General features: G+C 43.5%; 1 protein-coding gene across 1 annotated transcript in view; it reads left to right on the forward strand.

The window, feature by feature from the left end:
- The window catches only part of EGFLAM (EGF like, fibronectin type III and laminin G domains), a 212,585-nt gene that overhangs the window by 130,205 nt on the left and 61,707 nt on the right, over positions 1-20,673 (forward strand). The window contains exons 9-11 of the mRNA XM_088465218.1: positions 1,160-1,538; positions 14,042-14,142; positions 16,336-16,436. Coding sequence (XP_088321344.1) covers positions 1,160-1,538; positions 14,042-14,142; positions 16,336-16,436 — 581 coding nt within the window. The remainder of the gene's footprint in view (positions 1-1,159; positions 1,539-14,041; positions 14,143-16,335; positions 16,437-20,673) is intronic.

Below are 20,673 nucleotides of genomic sequence, written 5' to 3' on the forward strand. Positions count from 1 at the left end.
TAGAGGCTATATTCATGGGAGAATCTGCACTTAGTATGGGACTGGTGCAAATTTCGCCGATGGTGGCACCGTGAGGTATTTGACCGTCTAAATATTTCTCAAAGTGGGCGTCCTTGCACATTCGGGCGCATGGCACACTAGTAAAGGGCTTTTTTGCGGCATTTCGCATGCACAACTGCCGCAAAAGATGCAGACGTAGATGTGGCCGAGTCCGACTCCAAATCGGCCCCTATGGATGCTCCTTTATACATAAAATACATGTACAGAATTGATTCAATGTTTCAGTTCAGTACCTACAACCTTTACCAAGATCATCTGGGTGATGAGTATGTATTGAAGCATAGACTTGAACTAATTAACTGTCTACCTTAACATATAGAAAAGATGCATTAGCTGCTACAGTAGGTCAGGGGGTGACGTTACATAACTATTATTATTTTATTTCTTTTTTTTAAATCTAGGATTGTGATGTCTGTACAGATCTTGAAAAGGAAGAACATAAATAAAATAGAAGTGTATTTATTATCCAAAGACTTACCACGGATATATAAAAAATTTAATTATTGTTGTGTCAGGGTGAGAAATAGCCAAAGGGTTACTTATTGCTCCGGAACCATTAAACAGTTACCGCCTGACTACATAAACTTACAGTACATGATCAAATAATGATTATCTTGAGACAGGCGTTAGCAAATAGGTAGATAGGCAGCTGTCTTGATAAATAGCACATGATAAACTCTGGTAGTGCCAGCAATACTTACCGACAATCATCAACGCTAATTCTTTTAATAGATAGGGTGTACGTGTCAGGAATTGGGGCACTTCTGGGGGGGGATTCTGATAAATATACTCAGTAAAGTTCCAAAATCATGGATCGGATGATTAACAATAAAATATTACAGTGAATCATTTTATGGAAATACAACAATAGGAACAAAAGCTTTAATTAGTTTTTGGAACAAAACATGAAGTCCACTTGCCCATAGTCACTAGTAATCTAATTCGTTCTTCAGCTATATACTGTATAGTGTACATTATTTATGTCACGTGTAAATGTTTTTTTTATTCAGTAGTTATTTTATTGCACAAGTAAAAGGTTTATTTATTTTTTTTTTTGATAGTTATCAAATCTTCTAAAATTATGTTAATGTTTCCCCAGGTCAAACCCCTCCCGCCCATGAAACGCGGGAACAAGAAGTTTGTGATTGAAACAAAGATGACTCCAGGGACATATACAAAGATTGTTCCTTTGAGAAGCACCACTGTTGCTGTCCCTGTGACATTGGCTGTGACAGCAAAACCATCACTGACCACCCCCTGGATAACGAGTACCACCCCCGTCCCCACTACTACCACAGTTAGAGCGACCACCTCAAAGCTTGCTAGGAAAACAGGCTTGGTGTTTCCCCCCAGGTTGTTTGATCTGACCTGCGAGGAGACCGCCTGCCCTGCCGATAGCTTCTGTCTCAATGACTATGACCGCGGCGGCTCGCAGTGCCACTGTAACCTAGGGAGAGGAGGAGAGACTTGTCAAGATGGTGAGTTCCTGATAACTATTTACATAGAAATCACAGCTTCATTTACTTGCTGCAGGTGTCCATCGCCTGGACTGGAATCACTTACTCAATACTGCTGGTGAAACTAACAAAATGTCATATCCAAATGCGGAACAAGGCAAATGTTTCGCTCAATGGTTTTGAAAATTTTGTTTCTCTTTAACTAATGACTTTGCCTGATTGGCTAGAAATCATGTGACTTTGCTGTTGATGGGATGGGGTTTATGTTATTTATTTTATCTGCTTAAGCTTTTTTGGCCTATAAATCCCCAACTAGCAGAACTATAAGGATCCGTCCCTTGTTGGCACCTGTTCATGATACTGTTACAAAGATAACGTCATTGGGGTTTTTTTTTCTTCTAATGTAAACAAATGAAACAACCCGCCAATGAGTCCACCTGGACAAATTTTTCACTAAAACCAATCCTGTGATTTTAGGGTTGTTACCATGTCGACATTCAGAAAGCCGACATATTATGAACATATAAGCATTAGGGTTTGGCTGTGGTTAGGGTCAGTCTGCAGTTAGGGTTAGGGTTAATCTGCATTTAAGGTGCAGTTAGGGTTAGGGATAGACTGCCGTTAGGGTTAATCTGCAGTTAAGCTGCAGTTAGAGTTGGGGGCAGGCTGACGTTAGGGTTAATCTGCAGTTAGGCAGCGGTTAGGGTTAGGGATAGACTGCCGTTAGGGTTAGAGAAAAATACAACTGTCAACATTTTGAACATATCGACATTATGCCAGTGTTGACACTGTAAATGTCGATATGGTCCACCCCACCCATTTTGACCAGTTGGGAGAGTCAGTCCTTCCCTAGAGTTCTTCTTTAATAACAATGGAGGTCTGTTACAGGGGCGAAGTTGCTACTCTGGGGCCCCCAATCTTGCTAATTACCCCAGCACTCACCTGCTAGAGGAATCCCTATGTGGACACAAACCTTTTAGTCTCCTTATTATAGAGGAAAATAGCCTAGATATGCTACCACTGGAGCGGGTGGAGGATGTGTGGTGGTGGGGGGCAATATTTTATATTATGGGGGCAAGTATTTACTGATGCTGACACCTGTTGATCTATAAGTGAAATCACTGAAGAACACTCATAGCCGGAAGTGTTTGCACTATACTTGGACAGTATTACCCTGTTACACAACTGCCAGCTGTGCCAGGAGAGGCACAGTTCAACGTAGTATTGGCCCAGTAGGCTCTGTGCGCGGGGTTCTGACAGAAGGCCGGGCCTGGCGCTAAGTATGCTGGGATGTTAGTAGCAACGAGGGAACACTTGATTCTTGTTTGTTATTTTGGTTTAATTTGATTATTTTTACCCTTTCTGACAGGCAAGATATCTCAAACAATTTGTGGTCTGAGCTATATCACCTATCGGGACCATGCCTACTTTTCTTTATATATATTTTTTTTACTATAAAGCTGCAAACTGCACCTTAATACATTGCACTGTTTCTATGCTTTGCCTTTGTAAAAAATCAGGATTGCCTTTTGTAGATCTGCCGATGTTCAGAAATGTGGTTTGGACTTTAGTAAATTTCAAGATTTACAAAAAAACCACACACACTCACAAAAAAACATGCGGTTTGGTGAAACTGCACTTTAGTAAATCTCCTCTAATCAGCAAAGTCACTAGCCGTCTGTTATTGTTATTGTAAATGGCTAAAACAGATGAACAAATGTAAATATCGATGTCCTTTCGTAGGAAGATTCTGGCAGAAACAAATGGAAAAAAAAAAAACCTCCACAAATGGCCCCAGAGATTGGACGGAAAAGTATTAGGAATGTTCTTGAAGTGTAGCTGAGATTTTCATATTGCATCACGGGACGGGCGCCGTTAGCTCATGTATCATGTACATATTAACAGATCAATGTGCTTTAATGGAGGACTGCTCACATCTGACACACAAAACATGCAGCTGACCTTCCTCCTAGCTATTACTGCATGTCCTAATCAATGCTTCATTTCATCGGCTTTCCATATTAGATTTAATAGCTCGACCACTGTTAATAACTAATGGTATTCTTATGTGTACTGGGAGCTCATAGTATTATGTTTGATAACTTTCTCACAATAGGAATTATATGTAAATAAAACAAGGATAGGTTTTCTCAAGAAGCAATCTACAATAAAACTAGCTACTTATTGCCCAATCTTTGATTTGGGTTAGAAGGCATTCAGGCTGGAAAATGTAATTTATTTGCCCTGGGTCCAGACGCAGCCTATTGGATGGAACTGTAGGTACCTAAATTTCCACATTCCTCACGATAAAATGCCTCCTGCTTTCAAACCCCACTCAGCTGAATTCTGGAATTCTGGATTCTCACTTGATAGTGGTAAGGAGGGAAATAGAACCACGTGTACATCCAGCTGTAGGACATATGGTTATATAAGATGTTACATTACGCTTTTAAATTTTTTTTACCATTTGACCCTCTTTGAAACAAATAAATACACTGTTTGACATTAATATATATATATATATATATATATATAAAATGTGAATATTAAAGAGCTACGTAATAAAAATGAAATGACTAAAAGTGTTTAGGCTTGATGTCACAGCAGAATTTGCTAGAATGATGTTGCGCTAATGTTTAAATTAAATCAAAAAAATATATAAAACCTTGACATGACAGAAATTAGAACCAAGACGCCAATAATCAATTCAAAATATAATTTATAAAAAACACATAATATCAATAACAATATAAAATATGTAATCATGCATATGATAAATATATAAATATATGAAGACCACTCCAGAAATCCTTAAATAGCTGTACAAATAAACACAGCACTAAGTCCGCAGTATAAAGGATTTCCTCACAAGGTATCAGATTAAGGCATTGTAACAAAGTCCGGCAAGGTAGTGTGACAGTGTCAATAGTATGTATTACTGACGCATTTCGTTTCTGTTGTAGGAGGCTTTATCAAAGGGCATGGATACCTTTGGCTCCAAATCTCTTATATTTATACCTGTCTTTCTTGATTTAATTAGTAACAAGGATCTGCACCTGTTCTTAGAGGTGTCACGAATGGTCATTAATCAGTAGAAGCATGAAAAAGGTTTTTTTCAACATCTAAAACAACTTTAACATTGTAAAACATTAATATATTGGCGTCAAGGTTAAATAGACAAACATTATCTTATATTATTCATCAAATTATATCGTTTACACTTTGAAAATAAATCCTATATCTGGAAAAAATATAATAAAGCGTACAAACAAAATAATACCTAAAAAAAAATATATATATAAATATATATATATATATATATATATATATATACAAAAATCCTAAATCAGGATTTGAACCCCGGTCTTTAGAGGTTTTAATCTCCAAAATCTTATCCTTACCTTTACACTATCACTCTCACTGATATTACTAATGGACAAAAAGATTATACCTCTTATATTGCTCATCTAAATTTACATTCATTTCAAATAAATAATATACTTTGCATTTATTAATTACATTTTCTCCTCATAATAGAAGTTGTATATGGATACATCATATACCAAATCACCCCAGAAACTGTTTACTTGACAAAATCTATGTGGATATATGAACAATTTAGATTTTACATAACTAAAATATAAATAAAAGATATACATATATATATATTAGGGGTGTGCACCGGCCACTTTTCGTGTTTTGTGTTTTGGTTTTGGATCTGGATCTTTCTTCGTGTTTTGGATCTGGATTGGTTTTGCCAAAACCACCCTTCCGTGTTTTGGGTTCTGGGTTTTGTGTTTTGGATCTGTATTTTTTTTAAAAAAAGCATAAAAACAGCTAAAATCACAGAATTTGTTGGTTTCTCTGCTCCTATGCTATTATTAACCTCAATAACCTTAATTTCCACTCATTTCCAGTCTATTCTGAACACCTCACACCTCACAATAGTGTTTTCATGTCCAAAAGGTTGCACCGAGGTAGCTGGATGACTATGCTAAGCGACACAAGTGGGCGGCACAAACACGTGACCCATCTAGGAGTGACACTGCAGTGGCAGACAGGATGGCAGTTAGAAAAACTAGGCCCCAAACTGTACATAATGCAAAGAAAAAAAAGAAGTGCAAGATGGAATTGTCCTTGGGCCCTCCCACCCACCCTTATGTTGTATAAACAGGACATGCACACTTTAACAAATCAATCATTTCAGCGCCAGGGTCTGCCACACAACTGTGGCTGAAATGATTGGTTCGTTTGGGCCCCCACAAAACAAGCTGGCAATTAATGTGTCCCTGCACAAACTGGCTCTACGGAGGCAAGATGTCATCCTCATCCTCCTCATCCACCGATTCCTCACCCTCTTCAGTGTGTACATCCTCATCCTCACAGAGTATTAATTCATCCCTGCTGGAACCACAGGTCCCTCTGTACGTTCTGGAGGCTGGTCTCCCTGGAAGAGTTGATAATTCATTTTATGAACATCATCTTCTCCACATTTTGTGGAAGCAACCTCCTACGCCTTTCGCTGACAAGGTTCCCGGCTGCACTAAACACTCTTTCGGAGTACACACTGGAGGGGGGGCAACTCAGGTAAAATAGAGCCAGTTTGTACAGGGACCTCCAAATTGCTTCTTTTTCCTGCCAGTACAGGTACGGACTGTCTGACATGCCTACTTGGATGCTGTCACCGATGTAATCCTTTAACAGACAGACGCACGCTTGTCGCTGCTGCTTTGAGGATTCAAGTGCGGCTACAGCCCACACAATTCACAAAGACAGAAAAAAAAAAAGAATATTTTTATTGTTTGTGGAGCACACTTTGAGGGTTACACCACCCTTTAACAGACAGACGCACGCTTGTCGCTGCTGCTTTGAGGATGCAAGTGCGGCTACAGCCCACACAATTCACAAAGACAGAAAAAAGAAGAAGAATATTTTAATTGTTTGTGTAGAACACTTTGAGGTGTCACCACCCTTTAACAGAGAGAGGCACGCTTGTCGCTGCTGCTTTAAGGATGCAGGTGCGGCTACAGCCCACACATTTCACAAAGACCGAAAAAAAAAGAACAATATTTTTATTGTTTGTGTAGAACACTTTGAGGTGTCACCACCCTTTAACAGACAGACGCACGCTTGTCGCTGCTGCTTTAAGGATGCAGGTGCGGCTACAGCCCACACAATTCACATAGACAGAAAAAAAAAGAACAATATTTTAATTGTTTCTGTAGCACACTTTGAGGGTGTCACCACCCTTTAACAGACAGACGCACGCTTGTCGCTGCTGCTTTGAGGATGCAAGTGTGGCTACATCGCACACAAGTCACAAACACATTAAAAAAATAGTTTTTTATTTTTTGGAACACTTTGAGAGTTACACCACACTTTAACAGACAGACGCACGCTTTTCGCTGCTGCTTTAAGGATGCAGGTGCGGCTACAGCCCACACATTTCACAAAGACCGAAAAAAAAAGAACAATATTTTAATTGTTTGTGTAGAACACTTTGAGGGTGTCACCACCCTTTAACAGACAGACGCACGCTTGTCGCTGCTGCTTTAAGGATGCAGGTGCGGCTACAGCCCACACAATTCACATAGACAGAAAAAAGAAGAAGAATATTTTTATTGTTTGTGTAGCACACTTTGAGGGTGTCACCACCCTTTAACAGACAGACGCACGCTTGTCGCTGCTGCTTTGAGGATTCAAGTGCGGCTACAGCCCACACAATTCACAAAGACAGAAAAAAAAAAAGAATATTTTTATTGTTTGTGGAGCACACTTTGAGGGTTACACCACCCTTTAACAGACAGACGCACGCTTGTCGCTGCTGCTTTGAGGATGCAAGTGCGGCTACAGCCCACACAATTCACAAAGACAGAAAAAAGAAGAAGAATATTTTAATTGTTTGTGTAGAACACTTTGAGGTGTCACCACCCTTTAACAGACAGACGCACGCTTGTCGCTGCTGCTTTAAGGATGCAGGTGCGGCTACAGCCCACACAATTCACATAGACAGAAAAAAAAAGAACAATATTTTAATTGTTTCTGTAGCACACTTTGAGGGTGTCACCACCCTTTAACAGACAGACGCACGCTTGTCGCTGCTGCTTTGAGGATGCAAGTGTGGCTACATCGCACACAAGTCACAAACACATTAAAAAAATAGTTTTTTATTTTTTGGAACACTTTGAGAGTTACACCACACTTTAACAGACAGACGCACGCTTGTCGCTGCTGCTTTAAGGATGCAGGTGCGGCTACAGCCCACACATTTCACAAAGACCAAAAAAAAAAGAACAATATTTTAATTGTTTCTGTAGCACACTTTGAGGGTGTCACCACCCTTTAACAGACAGACGCACGCTTGTCGCTGCTGCTTTGAGGATGCAAGTGTGGCTACATCGCACACAAGTCACAAACACATTAAAAAAATAGTTTTTTATTTTTTGGAACACTTTGAGAGTTACACCACACTTTAACAGAGAGACGCACGCTTGTCGCTGCTGCTTTAAGGATGCAGGTGCGGCTACAGCCCACACATTTCACAAAGACCAAAAAAAAAAGAACAATATTTTAATTGTTTGTGTAGCACACTTTGAGGGTGTCACCACCCTTTAACAGACAGACGCACGCTTGTCGCTGCTGCTTTAAGGATGCAGGTGCGGCTACAGCCCACACATTTCACAAAGACCAAAAAAAAAAGAACAATATTTTAATTGTTTGTGTAGCACACTTTGAGGGTGTCACCACCCTTTAACAGACAGACGCACGCTTGTCGCTGCTGCTTTAAGGATGCAGGTGCGGCTACAGCCCACACAATTCACAAAGACAGAAAAAAGAACAATATTTTAATTGTTTGTGTAGCACACTTTGAGGGTGTCACCACCCTTTAACAGACAGACGCACGCTTGTCGCTGCTGCTTTAAGGATGCAGGTGCGGCTACAGCCCACACAATTCACAAAGACAGAAAAAAAAGAACAATATTTTAATTGTTTGTGTAGCACACTTTGAGGGTGTCACCACCCTTTAACAGACAGACGCACGCTTGTCGCTGCTGCTTTGAGGATGCAGGTGGAATCTAGACGGGATTTGGAACCGAGGACACACTACCTCCATCAATTGTCTAAATCCCACTGCACTAATGTCGGATACCGGACGCACGTCTAACACCAACATAGCAGTCAAGGCCTCAGTTATACGTTTTGCTTCAGGATGACTGCTGTCGTACTTCATCCTCATCGCTAGGGACTGTTGGAGGGTCAATTGTTTAGTAAAAGTAGTGATGTTCCTACTTCCTCTCTGGGATGATGAACAACTCCCAGCAGCAGCAACAGCACTAGGAGGAAGAGGTTCTTGATCTTTCCCTATTTTATTTTTATCGGAGAAAGTTTGGTCCTCCATTTATGTTATATTGATATATATACGTGCGGCTAAAGCGCACACAAACACAGAAAATATTATTTTATTTTTGCTGGAGAGTAGTGCACTTTGTGGGTTACACCACCCTTTAAGAAATGAGCCAGCCGGCTCTTTACTTATGGGACACAGGCGCACGCTTGGCGCTGCTCCTTTGTTGATGCACGTGCAGCCACAGTGCACACAATTCACAAACACAGAAAATAATTTTTTTTTTGGTTTGGACTGGAGTGTACTTTCGGGGGTTACAGCACCCTTAACGGTCAAGCCAGCCGGCCCTTTACTTATGACACAGGCGCACGCTTGGCACTACTTTGTTGATGCACGTGCGGCTACTGCGCACACAATTCACAAACACAGAAAATAATTTTTTTTTAGGTTTGGACTGGAGTGTACTTTCGGGGGTTACAGCACCCTTAACGGTCAAGCCAGCCGGCCCTTTACTTATGACACAGGCGCACGCTTGGCACTACTTTGTTGATGCACGTGCGGCTACTGCGCACACAATTCACAAACACAGAAAATAATTTTTTTTTGGTTTGGACTGGAGTGTACTTTCGGGGGTTACAGCACCCTTTAACGGTCAAGCCAGCCGGCCCTTTACTTATGACACAGGCGCACGCTTGGCACTACTTTGTTGATGCACGTGCGGCTACTGCGCACACAATTCACAAACACAGAAAATAATTTTTTTTTAGGTTTGGACTGGAGTGTACTTTCGGGGGTTACAGCACCCTTAACGGTCAAGCCAGCCGGCCCTTTACTTATGACACAGGCGCACGTTTGGCACTACTTTGTTGATGCACGTGCGGCTACTGCGCACACAATTCACAAACACAGAAAATAATTTTTTTTTTGGTTTGGACTGGAGTGTACTTTGGGGGTTACAGCACCCTTTAACGGTCAAGCCAGCCGGCCCTTTACTTATGACACAGGCGCACGCTTGGCACTACTTTGTTGATGCACGTGCGGCTACTGCGCACACAATTCACAAACACAGAAAATAATTTTTTTTTTGGTTTGGACTGGAGTGTACTTTCGGGGGTTACAGCACCCTTAACGGTCAAGCCAGCCGGCCCTTTACTTATGACACAGGCGCACGCTTGGCACTACTTTGTTGATGCACGTGCGGCTACTGCGCACACAATTCACAAACACAGAAAATAATTTTTTTTTTGGTTTGGACTGGAGTGTACTTTCGGGGGTTACAGCACCCTTAACGGTCAAGCCAGCCGGCCCTTTACTTATGACACAGGCGCACGCTTGGCACTACTTTGTTGATGCACGTGCGGCTAGTGTGCACACAATTCACAAACACAGAAAATAATTTTTTTTTTGGTTTGGACTGGAGTGTACTTTCGGGGGTTACAGCACCCTTAACGGTCAAGCCAGCCGGCCCTTTACTTATGACACAGGCGCACGCTTGGCACTACTTTGTTGATGCACGTGCGGCTACTGCGCACACAATTCACAAACACAGAAAATATATTATTTTTTTAGCACTTGGGGGGAGCACCCCTGATGGACAGAGCACCCCCTGGACAACACTACAGCACTCCTTTAGGACTGGGACACTGCACAGGACTTTGGAGTGGACACAGCCCCTATGGAGAACTGACTGCACAACACAGTCCAGCCAGCCCCTATGGACTTTGAAGTAGTGGACACAGCCCCTATTAACAACAGCAGCACAGCACAACACAGCCAGCCTGTATGGACTTTGAAGTAGTGGACAACAGCAGCACTACACTACACTACACTACACAGCCCTAACTCCCACCCTCCCTCTTCACTGTCCACAGCCGAGTGAGAAAATGGCGCCGACGCGGGTACCTTATATAGGATCCAAAACCCGCGAGACTCGGAAGGCGGGATGATGACGTTTTGCCTCGATTTCAGATCCGAGTCAGGCGGGAAAAGTCGAGCCTGATTCAGATCGGACTCGGATCGGGGGGGCTCGGGGGGGTTCGGATTTCAGAAATCCGAACCCGCTCACCCCTAATATATATATATATTATATATATATATACACATGATTAAAAAAATACAATGGATAGAACGGGATTAGAACCCCCACCTCTCCCAAATATAGATACCAAGAGACCACAACATTACATCTACACCACCCTTTACCCAATTCATTGCTGGTGCCAAAATCCTAATCATATCAATGTTCTAGGTCACCCAAATTTTTAAAAGGGGCTCATGAGATTATGTATATCAATCTCCCAAATATTATCAATCTAATTTTATGCCCTCTATATTGCTAAGAGAATTCTGAGAGAAGGACCTTGACTCTTAGCAAACTTTGTAACATAATTCAACTTGCCAATCATAGCAAGCTGTGTATTAACTGTGTACTGATATGGGGAAGGGAAAAAAACAAGTATTGGAGGGGGGGGGAAACTAAAAATATGGGCAGAGAGACTCCACAAAAGAAGGGGAACTGAGGCAAAAATTAACATATTGGTTGGGAAAATAACAAATAGTCATATCAACTGGCAAATTACTCAAAATCTATATTCTCATTAAGCCCCAAAGGAGATAATGTTTGGAGCCTGAAGATCCACAATGCCTCTTTGCTACATAGGGTCTTGTACCTATCTCCCCCCCTATTTGTAGATTTGACATGTTGTACCCCTATAATCGTCAATCCAGTAGGGTCCCCATTGTGAACCAGATCAAAGTGATGGAATACACTATGTAATCTATATCTCTTTAGTATGTTGAGTTGGTGTTCTCTAAACTTGGTTTTGATGGAACGGGGTGTTCTACCCACGTATTGCAGGCCACAAGGGCACTGCAAAACGTAGATACAGTAGACAGTGTTGCAATTAATAAATCCTTGGATGGTATACTTAAGTTGGGACCGAAAATACATAATTTCTGTTGACTTGTTGGTCATAAAGCCACATGTAAAACATCTATTTCCTCCACACCGATAGCAACCTTTAGGGAACGAAGGGAGCCAGTTTAGACTCTTTGAACTTTGCTAGGAGCAAGAATGTTCTTAAGATTTTTATTTTTCCTAAAAAGCACTTTCAATCCTGGTTCAATGACCTTACACAAAATAGAATCTTGTTGCAGAATGTTAAAAGTGGTGACGAAAATTTTCTTAATCGCTTGAGATTGGTTGTTGCACTTAGAGACATAATAAAGTTTTTGAACCCCTTTCATTTGCTCATCTTGTCTAGTTCGTTCACCATGTTTCTTTGCTGGTTTGATGTTTAAAAGAGAACCTCTATCTGTATTGATGGATTTCATATAAGCTGATTCTAGCAGAGTCCTAGGGTAACCTCTTTTGAGGAACAGTTGATCTGCTTGTAGACGAAAGCTGTCCAATTCCGAACAGTTACATCTAAGACGGAGAAATTGACTAAGTGGAACATTCTTCAACCATGGTCACAGCAGCTCAAATGACCGCAGTCTCAGCTTTCTGTCCTGTGTCAGACTCGTTTGGATGGTATCACAAGGTGCAGGATATAACTATGACATTGTTAGTGAAGTAGGGACAAAGTCTATTTAATAAACCATAATATAGCTTTTCTCCAGCATGGAGAAAGCCATACTTTAGTTTTCTCTCTAATTAGTTACATGAAAAGTGCCTTTTAATTTCACCTCCTTAACCTGCAGCACCCATTGAATAAAATGGGGCTGTATATGAATGGTATTTAAGATGAGAGAAGCAAAACTTCTTTCATCTTTTTTGAGAGATACAGCGCCATCTCTCGATGGCGTTATATGTCTTCTTACCTGTAAAAACAGAGAAAAGAAGGGAAGAGGCATTCTCTTGCTGCTTTTCTTCGCTGTCCCGGCCGGCGCCTTGTACTCTGCTCCCCGCCGGCTCCCGCTTCTATGCTTCCCCTGGCCGGCTTCGCTGATCAGCGTCGGTCTGATGTCACCGATCGGCGCTTGTGTGGAGTTTTCAAACAACTTTCCAAATGTGAAAGATGTTTTAAATCTCCTCACTGGGACAGACCTTTACTGCAAGGGCTGTCCCTGCACTTGAAACATATAAGGGTATTTATCAGAGCTGGGAGAGAGATAAAATTGTGAGAGATAAAGTACTAACCAATCAGCTTCCAATTAACATTTTGCAGACTGTGTTTAAAAAATAATAGGAGCTGATTGGTTGGTAATTTATTTTTTACAATTTTGTCTCTCTCCCAGCTTTGATAAATATCCCATTATGCGGCACATATTGCAAAGCGAAATGCGGATTTTTTTTGTGCCACTTTCGCTTTGTTTTCTAAAATAGTCCCCATAATACTTTTCTAAACTTTAAACAGAGCTGCAGTTACATTTCAAGTAGTCATTATTCATTAAAGGGCCTATGTTCCAGCTGATTTTTACACAATATTATGACAAAACTGCAGTTTCTGCATAATTTTATGTTTTGTCGCTATGTACTAATATCACAGAAATCTCCGGCAAAGTGCTAATTAGCACTTCAGATCGCAGTCCCCATTATTATCAATGGGGACTATGATCTTAGCCCTATGTACTAAACATCAAAAATCTACGCTTTTCGGAGTTTAGGGGGCCTACAGTATGTATCAAAGCTTGATGAGAGAGAAAATTGTGAGATATAAATCACCAACCAATCAGCTTATAACTTACATTTTATAGGCTGTGTTTGAAAAATTACAGTTAGGAGCTGATTGGTTAATATTTTTTCTCTCACAATTCTATTTCTCATCAAGCTGTGATACATAGGCCCCTAGCACCGGTACTTTACACCATCTTCAGATGCAAGCCAATGGGGGCTCCAGTGGCAGGAAAGAGATCTTTTGATCTTTCAATCTCTCCCCCGCAGCCCCCAGCCGGTTCCCGAAAGCTGATGCTGTGCGCATGTGCGGTGTCAGCTACCCCTGAGAAGTATTTTACTTTCTGTGAAAGACTTCTCCTAAATGTCGGGGATATAACTCGCAGGGACAGCGGTTATCGCAACTGCGAGTTCCCCATAGTACATAGCCAAGATATTTTTATTAAAAATTAAAATATCCCCGGCAAGTTAAGTACATAATAATCACAGCAGTACCGCAGGTCTATGTAGCTTACCTAACCATTTCTTTCACAGATATATAACAAAATGTTCCTTTTGTTTTAGACATTAACGTACAATATCCTCAATTTTACGGCCATTCCTACATGACATTTGAACCACTGAAAAATTCCTACCAGACATTTCAGATCACTGTTGAATTCAGGGTAAGTGTTAGGAATTGTAACCTAGAAAGTTGTCCTTACAGATAGGATTTCCATTTTCCATTGTTTATCTCTGAAAACGTTCCTGCACATGGGCTAACATAACTGTTATTATTACATTCAGCGGCTCCGTGTATTTGGTGGGAAGCCAAAGACATACTGTGGGCTCCAATAGTTTTGAAATAAAAAACTGCGTAACCCATGTGACCATAGATTTGCAGCTGCACCAATCTAAGCTTCCTTTTAGGGTACGGTAGTGAAGTGAGTGGGGTGTGGCCATGATGACACGGTCCTGCCCCCTGCTGAATCTCTGGGGCAACGCTGTGATGATGCATATCATGACATCATTACTCTTGCACTTGGACCTTGAACCTCAAAAGCAAGTATTTACTTATTACCAGTTATTTATATAGCGCACACATATTCCGCAGCGCTTTACAGAGAATATCTTACCATTCACATCAGTCCCTGCCCCAGTGGAGCTTACAATCTATATTCACTATCACATGCTCACACACATACACACTAGGGTTCATTTTGTTGGGACCCAATTAACCTACCAGTATATTTTTGGAGTGTGTGCGTAAACCGGGAGCACCGGGAGGAAACCCACGCAAACAAGCTCCACACAGTTAGGGCCGTAGTGGGAATCGAACCCACAATCTCAGTCCTGTGAGGCAGTAATGCTAACCATTACACCGTCTGCAAGCATGATTTAAGGTTTACACAGAGAAGGCAGCCATTTTGTGGGCTAAAATAGCATTCTTGATAATGCAGCCAATCAATTTACTGGAGACCACTGACATCAACGAGGAACTTCACATAGGCTGTCAATTTGAGTCTGAACCAAAAATGAAGGTGATACCATTTGTAATAAATTGATAGGCTACCACTTTAAGAGAAGTACATTGCTCTTTTCGTTTCATTATTGGTAGAGCCATTAATAATGTTAACAGGGGTGGAACTACTGGCGGTGCAGTCAGTGCACAGCTCCCGGGGCCCATGGTGATGAAGAAGACCTGCCAGGGCCGAACTGACCGATATTCTGGCTACGCAACTGCGTAAAGCGTTGAGCAGATGAGAACGCTTTACGTAGCTGTCAGCCAGATGAAACAGAGCTCTGCTCCGTGAGACTGGGCAGAAACCTCAGCCAGACTGCCTGCCTGCTATACACACTGCACACAGGCCTCACAGCCAGCATCACAAATCTCTGCACTGGGCAGCGCCATGACACTGTTCCCACAGAACCGTTGACCAAAGGCTAGCCAATCGGGAGGTGAGGCTGTGTAATAATAGGGCTGAGGAGTCAGGGCCTTGGCTGGCTGTGATAGGCTAGTAGGCGAGAGCAGAGCGAGTGATTGGTTCACTGGTGTAGTGACGTAGCTGGTGGGCGGTGCGGATGTGGTTTTGGGTGTTGTGTCAGCTGAAGAGGGCGATAAGGTAGTATTGAGCTGAAAGGGGGCAGATAAGTGGAAGAGCTGCCATCTTTATCATCGCTCCTCTCTCCTAAAGCTGTACTACAAGTTTCAGCCTAACTGACTGGCATGCAGGGATTCCTAGTCTCACAAACACAGCTGTACATTATACAGTTCTAAGCTGTCTAGTAACAATAATTATAATAATAATAGCTCCAGCGTAGGGCAGTGAGTGACCCAGGTGCTGGCACTCTCTGCAGCTGAGACTACTTTGGTATTATCAGGGTAGCTCGGCTCCTATAGGTTAATGTACTTTTCATCAATGTTAGTAGATAAGACGTAACCAGCAGCAAAATACTAAATAGCATATTCCAAAATACATTTTATTATTTTCATATAATGCCACAGTCAAGCATAGATATTTCAACTTCAAATATCTATCAATGACAGTGGCATCATACAGTATAAAATAAATAAAATTCTGCATGGGGGGAGGCTCGAAGCGTATTTCTGCATCTGGGCCCATCACTCGCTAGTTCCGCCACTAAAGGTTAGAATAGATCCCTGCAGTGTTCCAATTGTCTAAAGAGCACCAGGAGTCACTATTATGGCTTGTTTATCCTGGCGTTAGTGCATTACAGCATGTTTTACCACTTTTGTAGTGTTCCCGTTTATAATGAATTTCCTCCCAGTGCTTATAATTTCTTACCACATGGTTTCACTTGAAATGCAATTTGACTCTTTACTGGGCTGACCCTTATGTCTATGTGTTTGGTCTCAGGCTGAAGGTGATGATGGCTTACTGCTCTATTGCGGTGAAAATGAGTACGGTCGAGGAGATTTTATGTCATTGGCGATAATTCGCAGGAGCGTTCAATTTCGGTAAGTTTGCTATGACAAAGGATCCGTCCTCTATTACCAGTTAATGACAGGTTATCAGACCAGTGGAGGGCTCTACACATCTGTGCATCTGTGCATGCACCATAAATGGTCAGATATTTATATTACTTAGATTAAATGCAATCATTACTGTGCCTGGGATGTAACTTGTTGGGACAGCGGTCATCACAATGGCTGTCCTTGCAAGTTAATTTTTGTACATAGACGAGTTAGTTTTGTTAAAAATTAAAAAGACTGTCCTTATACAGACTTATAATAATAGCGACACTACAGCGATTATTAGTACATAGGCCCGATAGAATACCCAGGTGCTAAGAGAAAGTTAAAAACAAATTTATTTTGGGACTATTCCACCCAGTGGTGTAAGTTCATCCCAGACACCAGGAAGCAAGTTATAATTTGTTGCGCCCCCCCCCCCCATCACAGCCGCTGACACTGTAATGTAGCAATTTGCATGCAGACAGGCTATAGATAGATGAAGGCAGCAGTTGATGGTCTGACACAGAGCTCTCCACTATTGTATGGTGGCTTCTCAGGTGCCGGGAAGGGCCATGACTGTACACCAGCGATTCCCAACCTCGGTCCCAAAGGCACACTAACAGTCCTGGTTTTAGTGATATCCATGCTTCAGCACAGACGGTTAAATCAAAATAACTGAGGTACTAACTAAGGGGGTCATTCAGACCCGCTCGCGAGCAGCAGTACGCTCGCAAGCGGGTCGATGTTCCCCACTGCGCATGCGCACGACGGAGGGAGCTCCGTCGTGCGCATGCGCGAGACCCGGGGAGCGACGGGCTTTCCATCGCTCCGGGTCTCGCACCAAAGGGGGCGTGCTGTCGATGTTGATTGACAGCACGCCCCCTTTGGTGGGCGTGCCTGCCAGACGGAGGCCGACCGTCTGAAGCCGGCCCCACTGACATCACTAGTGATGTCAGTGGGAGTGATTTTGGCTCTGATAGAGCCAAAATCACTCCAGGGCTTGTGGCAGGGAGACCCTACCGCAGGGTCTCCGTCGCAAGTCCGATGGTCGCGATGGTCAAGACCATCGCGACCACCTTTTTGGCCGCTCGCATATGCTGTGGGTGGTGACCCACAGCTATACGAGCAGCCAGGAGGCCGCTCCATTTTTATGGAGGAGGGCCCTGATTCAGAGCGAGCGCTCTGGTCAGAGCGTCCGGCTCTGAATCAGGCCCTAAGTCACCTGTACTCAACTATGGCTATCCTTAAAACCTGGACTGTTAGTGTGCCTTGAGGACAATAGTTGGGAACCTCTGCTGTACACTCTGGTACATAGTTACAGCCCTAAGTGGGGTGAATATGTTGTGGACAACGGAGGAGGTGCCCCCTTCAGAGCTGGAGGCCAGCAGCAGGCGCCTCCATTGTCTCCCATAGTTCTGCCCCTGATTCCACCACCCCAAGAACTATCTACAGTATATTGTTCAGAAAATGCTTTTTAGAAACATTTTTTTTTTATAAATGTATTATAATAGAATTAGAGGCTCACAGTAAGCCCTCATTTCCACACATACATTGGGTTCTTGAGCTTGTTCGGTAAGGCAAATTTGGACACAGAGATAACATAATGTTGGATTGCAGCGATAAAGGAAATTACACTAATGTTCATAAATGGGCACCATAGACAGGATTTAATAAATGGTCTTGGAAGATATAAAATGTATCTGGAGGTGAGGAATAAAGAGGCTATAGTCCGATGGAGTGACTTACAGTCCTAATGCTGGTGTGCTCGGGTGAAGAATAAAATTCCCTATTCTGGTCACATCATAACTTGTTTCTTTCAGTCAGGCGTGAAATATACCCGTATTTCTGCTGCAGCTCAGTTCATTGTCATTTTATTGCATTGTAATCACTGTCTGTCACTTCACATTTTATCCGCCTGTGCTCTGAGGAACTGATTCAGACCCGCTCGCTAGGATGCGATCGCTCGTAGCTGGCCGAAATTTGCAATCTGCGCATGCGTATGTATCGCAATGCGCGTGCGCGAACCACTTGCGAAAGATCGGGAAGCGCTCGCTCGCCCAGCATAGACAGCCCAGTTGAATGAGTGACAGGAGAGGCCGTTTGTGGGTGGTAACTTGGGCAAGCCACTAGAAACGGGGGAGTGGAGGTGCAAACGCAGGCGTGCCTGAGTGTTTCAACGCCGTTTCAGAGGCGTGCATAATTAACAGGTAGCGTCATTGTACACGTCACCTGGTTGTATTTCACACTGAAGTGATCGCAGTGCTTGCGGCAAGGTATAGTCAACCTCAAGCGCTGCGAGCACATCCGATGGTGGTCGATGTACCAATGTTTTCATGCACTTCCAGGAGATGACGTGCGCAAGTGGGCGTCTTATGGGGATCGGTATGAAATCCCAACGGCGCAAGCCTGGCACCAGTGAAGATCCCGACTGCTCTAACCTAACCCCCCCCTAACCCTAACCTCCCTCCCTAGTGCCTAACCCTCCTCTAAGTGCCTAAACCTAACCCCCCCTTCCCCGCTGCCTAAACCTAACCCTCCAGGGGGGGGTGCCTAACCCTAACCTCCCTCCCTAGTGCCTAACCCTTCTCTAAGTGCCTAAACCTAACCCTCCATTCCCCGCTGCCTAAACCTAACCCTCCTGGGGGGTGCCTAACCCTAAACTCCCCCTGGGGGTGCCTAACCCTAAGCCCCCCTTCCCTTGGTCCACCCCTAACCCTCCTGGGGGGGTGCCTAACCCTAAGTCCCCCCGGGAGCCCCTAACCCCCCCTTCCCCCGCAGCTGTCCGCGCCCGGCGCCCGGTTTACCTTCGATTGGTATGCTGGGTGTCGGGCTCCCGGCGTAGGTAAAATGACAGGCATCGGGATCTCGACGCCTGTCATTAGACCCCTGCCGGGATTAGATAGTTAGGAAGCTGGCGGTCGGCATTACGACCATCGGTTTCCTGACTGCATCCCGTCTTATGAATGGCTGGTGGGCGTCTGCATACACAAAGTGATCGCACGCCAAGACATAGTGGGCGGGCTAATGCCTTACCATATGATCGCCTGCCTTGCTGGGCATGCGTTAGATTTGCATACGCTGGGAGCGACCGAAAGCATCTAGCGAGCGGGTCTGAATAAGCTACTAAGTCCCAAATTGTGAGTCGTGTACTGTGAGTCCCATGAGTACTGAGCCCTGTTCTGCAAATTCTGTGCTGTGAGTCCGTTCCGTGCTGCTGTGATTGCTATGCTGTGAGGAACTGTGCTGCTAGTCCTCTGCTGTGAGGAACTGTGCTGCTAGTCCTCTGCTGTAAGTTATGTGATCTGAGTCCTGTGCTGTGAAGTGCTGAACTGTTAGTCCTGTGCGTTGAATCGTGTGCTGTGCTGTGAGTCCTGTGCCTGTGTTAGTTATGTGCTGTTAGTCCTGTGCTGGGAGGCATGTTGCTGTAAGTCCTGTGCTGTGCTGTTAGTCCTGTGCTATGAGGTGCTGTTAGTTTTGTGATGTGAGGTGCTCTGCTGTGAGTCCTGTGCTGTGAAATGCTATGCTGTTAGTCCTGTGCTGAGCTATTAGTCCTGTGCTGTGAAGCACTGTGCTGTGTTAGTCCTGTGCTGTTACTCCTCTGCTGTGAATTCTGTGCTATAAATCCTGTGCTGTCCTGTGAGTTCTGTGATCCGAGTCCTGTACTGTGAGGTACTGTACTGTTAGTCATATGCTTTGAATGCTGTGCTGTGAGTCCTGTACTTGAGATGCCATGCTCTTAGTCCTTGCTGTGCAATTAGTCCTGTGCTGTGAGGTACTATGCTGTTAGTAGTGTACTGTGATTCGCTGTGCTGTTAGTCCTGTGCTGTGAGGCACAGTGCTATTATTCCTGTGATGTGCTGTGAGGCACAGTGCTGTTAGTCCTGTGCTGTGAGGCTGTCACGCTCGGGCATGTGACGGCTCTGTCACGCTCTGTAGAGGTCAAGAACTGGGTGGTTAGGGTGGTAGAGCAGCAGCTGACGGGGGGCACAGTGATAATGTCTTCCTATTTCAACCAAACCCAGGTTTGGCTAGACCTGCCCAGAGGTGCAGAGTCTAAACCACTTGGTGGTCTTCACCAGTGACCCCTCCTATTGGGATTTGGGTTTTGCCGCACCAAGTGAGCAGGTCGCGGCCCTCTGGACAGGTACCTGGGAGTGACAGAAGACAGAGATATAATACTAGAAATGGAATGGCGCTGAGAATTATAGGAAACATAGTAACATTAACTAAAAATCACTAA

This window comes from Taudactylus pleione, unplaced genomic scaffold, assembly GCF_031769625.1.
Source record: "Taudactylus pleione unplaced genomic scaffold, aTauple2 ptg001915l, whole genome shotgun sequence".
In the NCBI taxonomy this organism is placed as follows: Eukaryota; Metazoa; Chordata; class Amphibia; order Anura; family Myobatrachidae; genus Taudactylus; species Taudactylus pleione.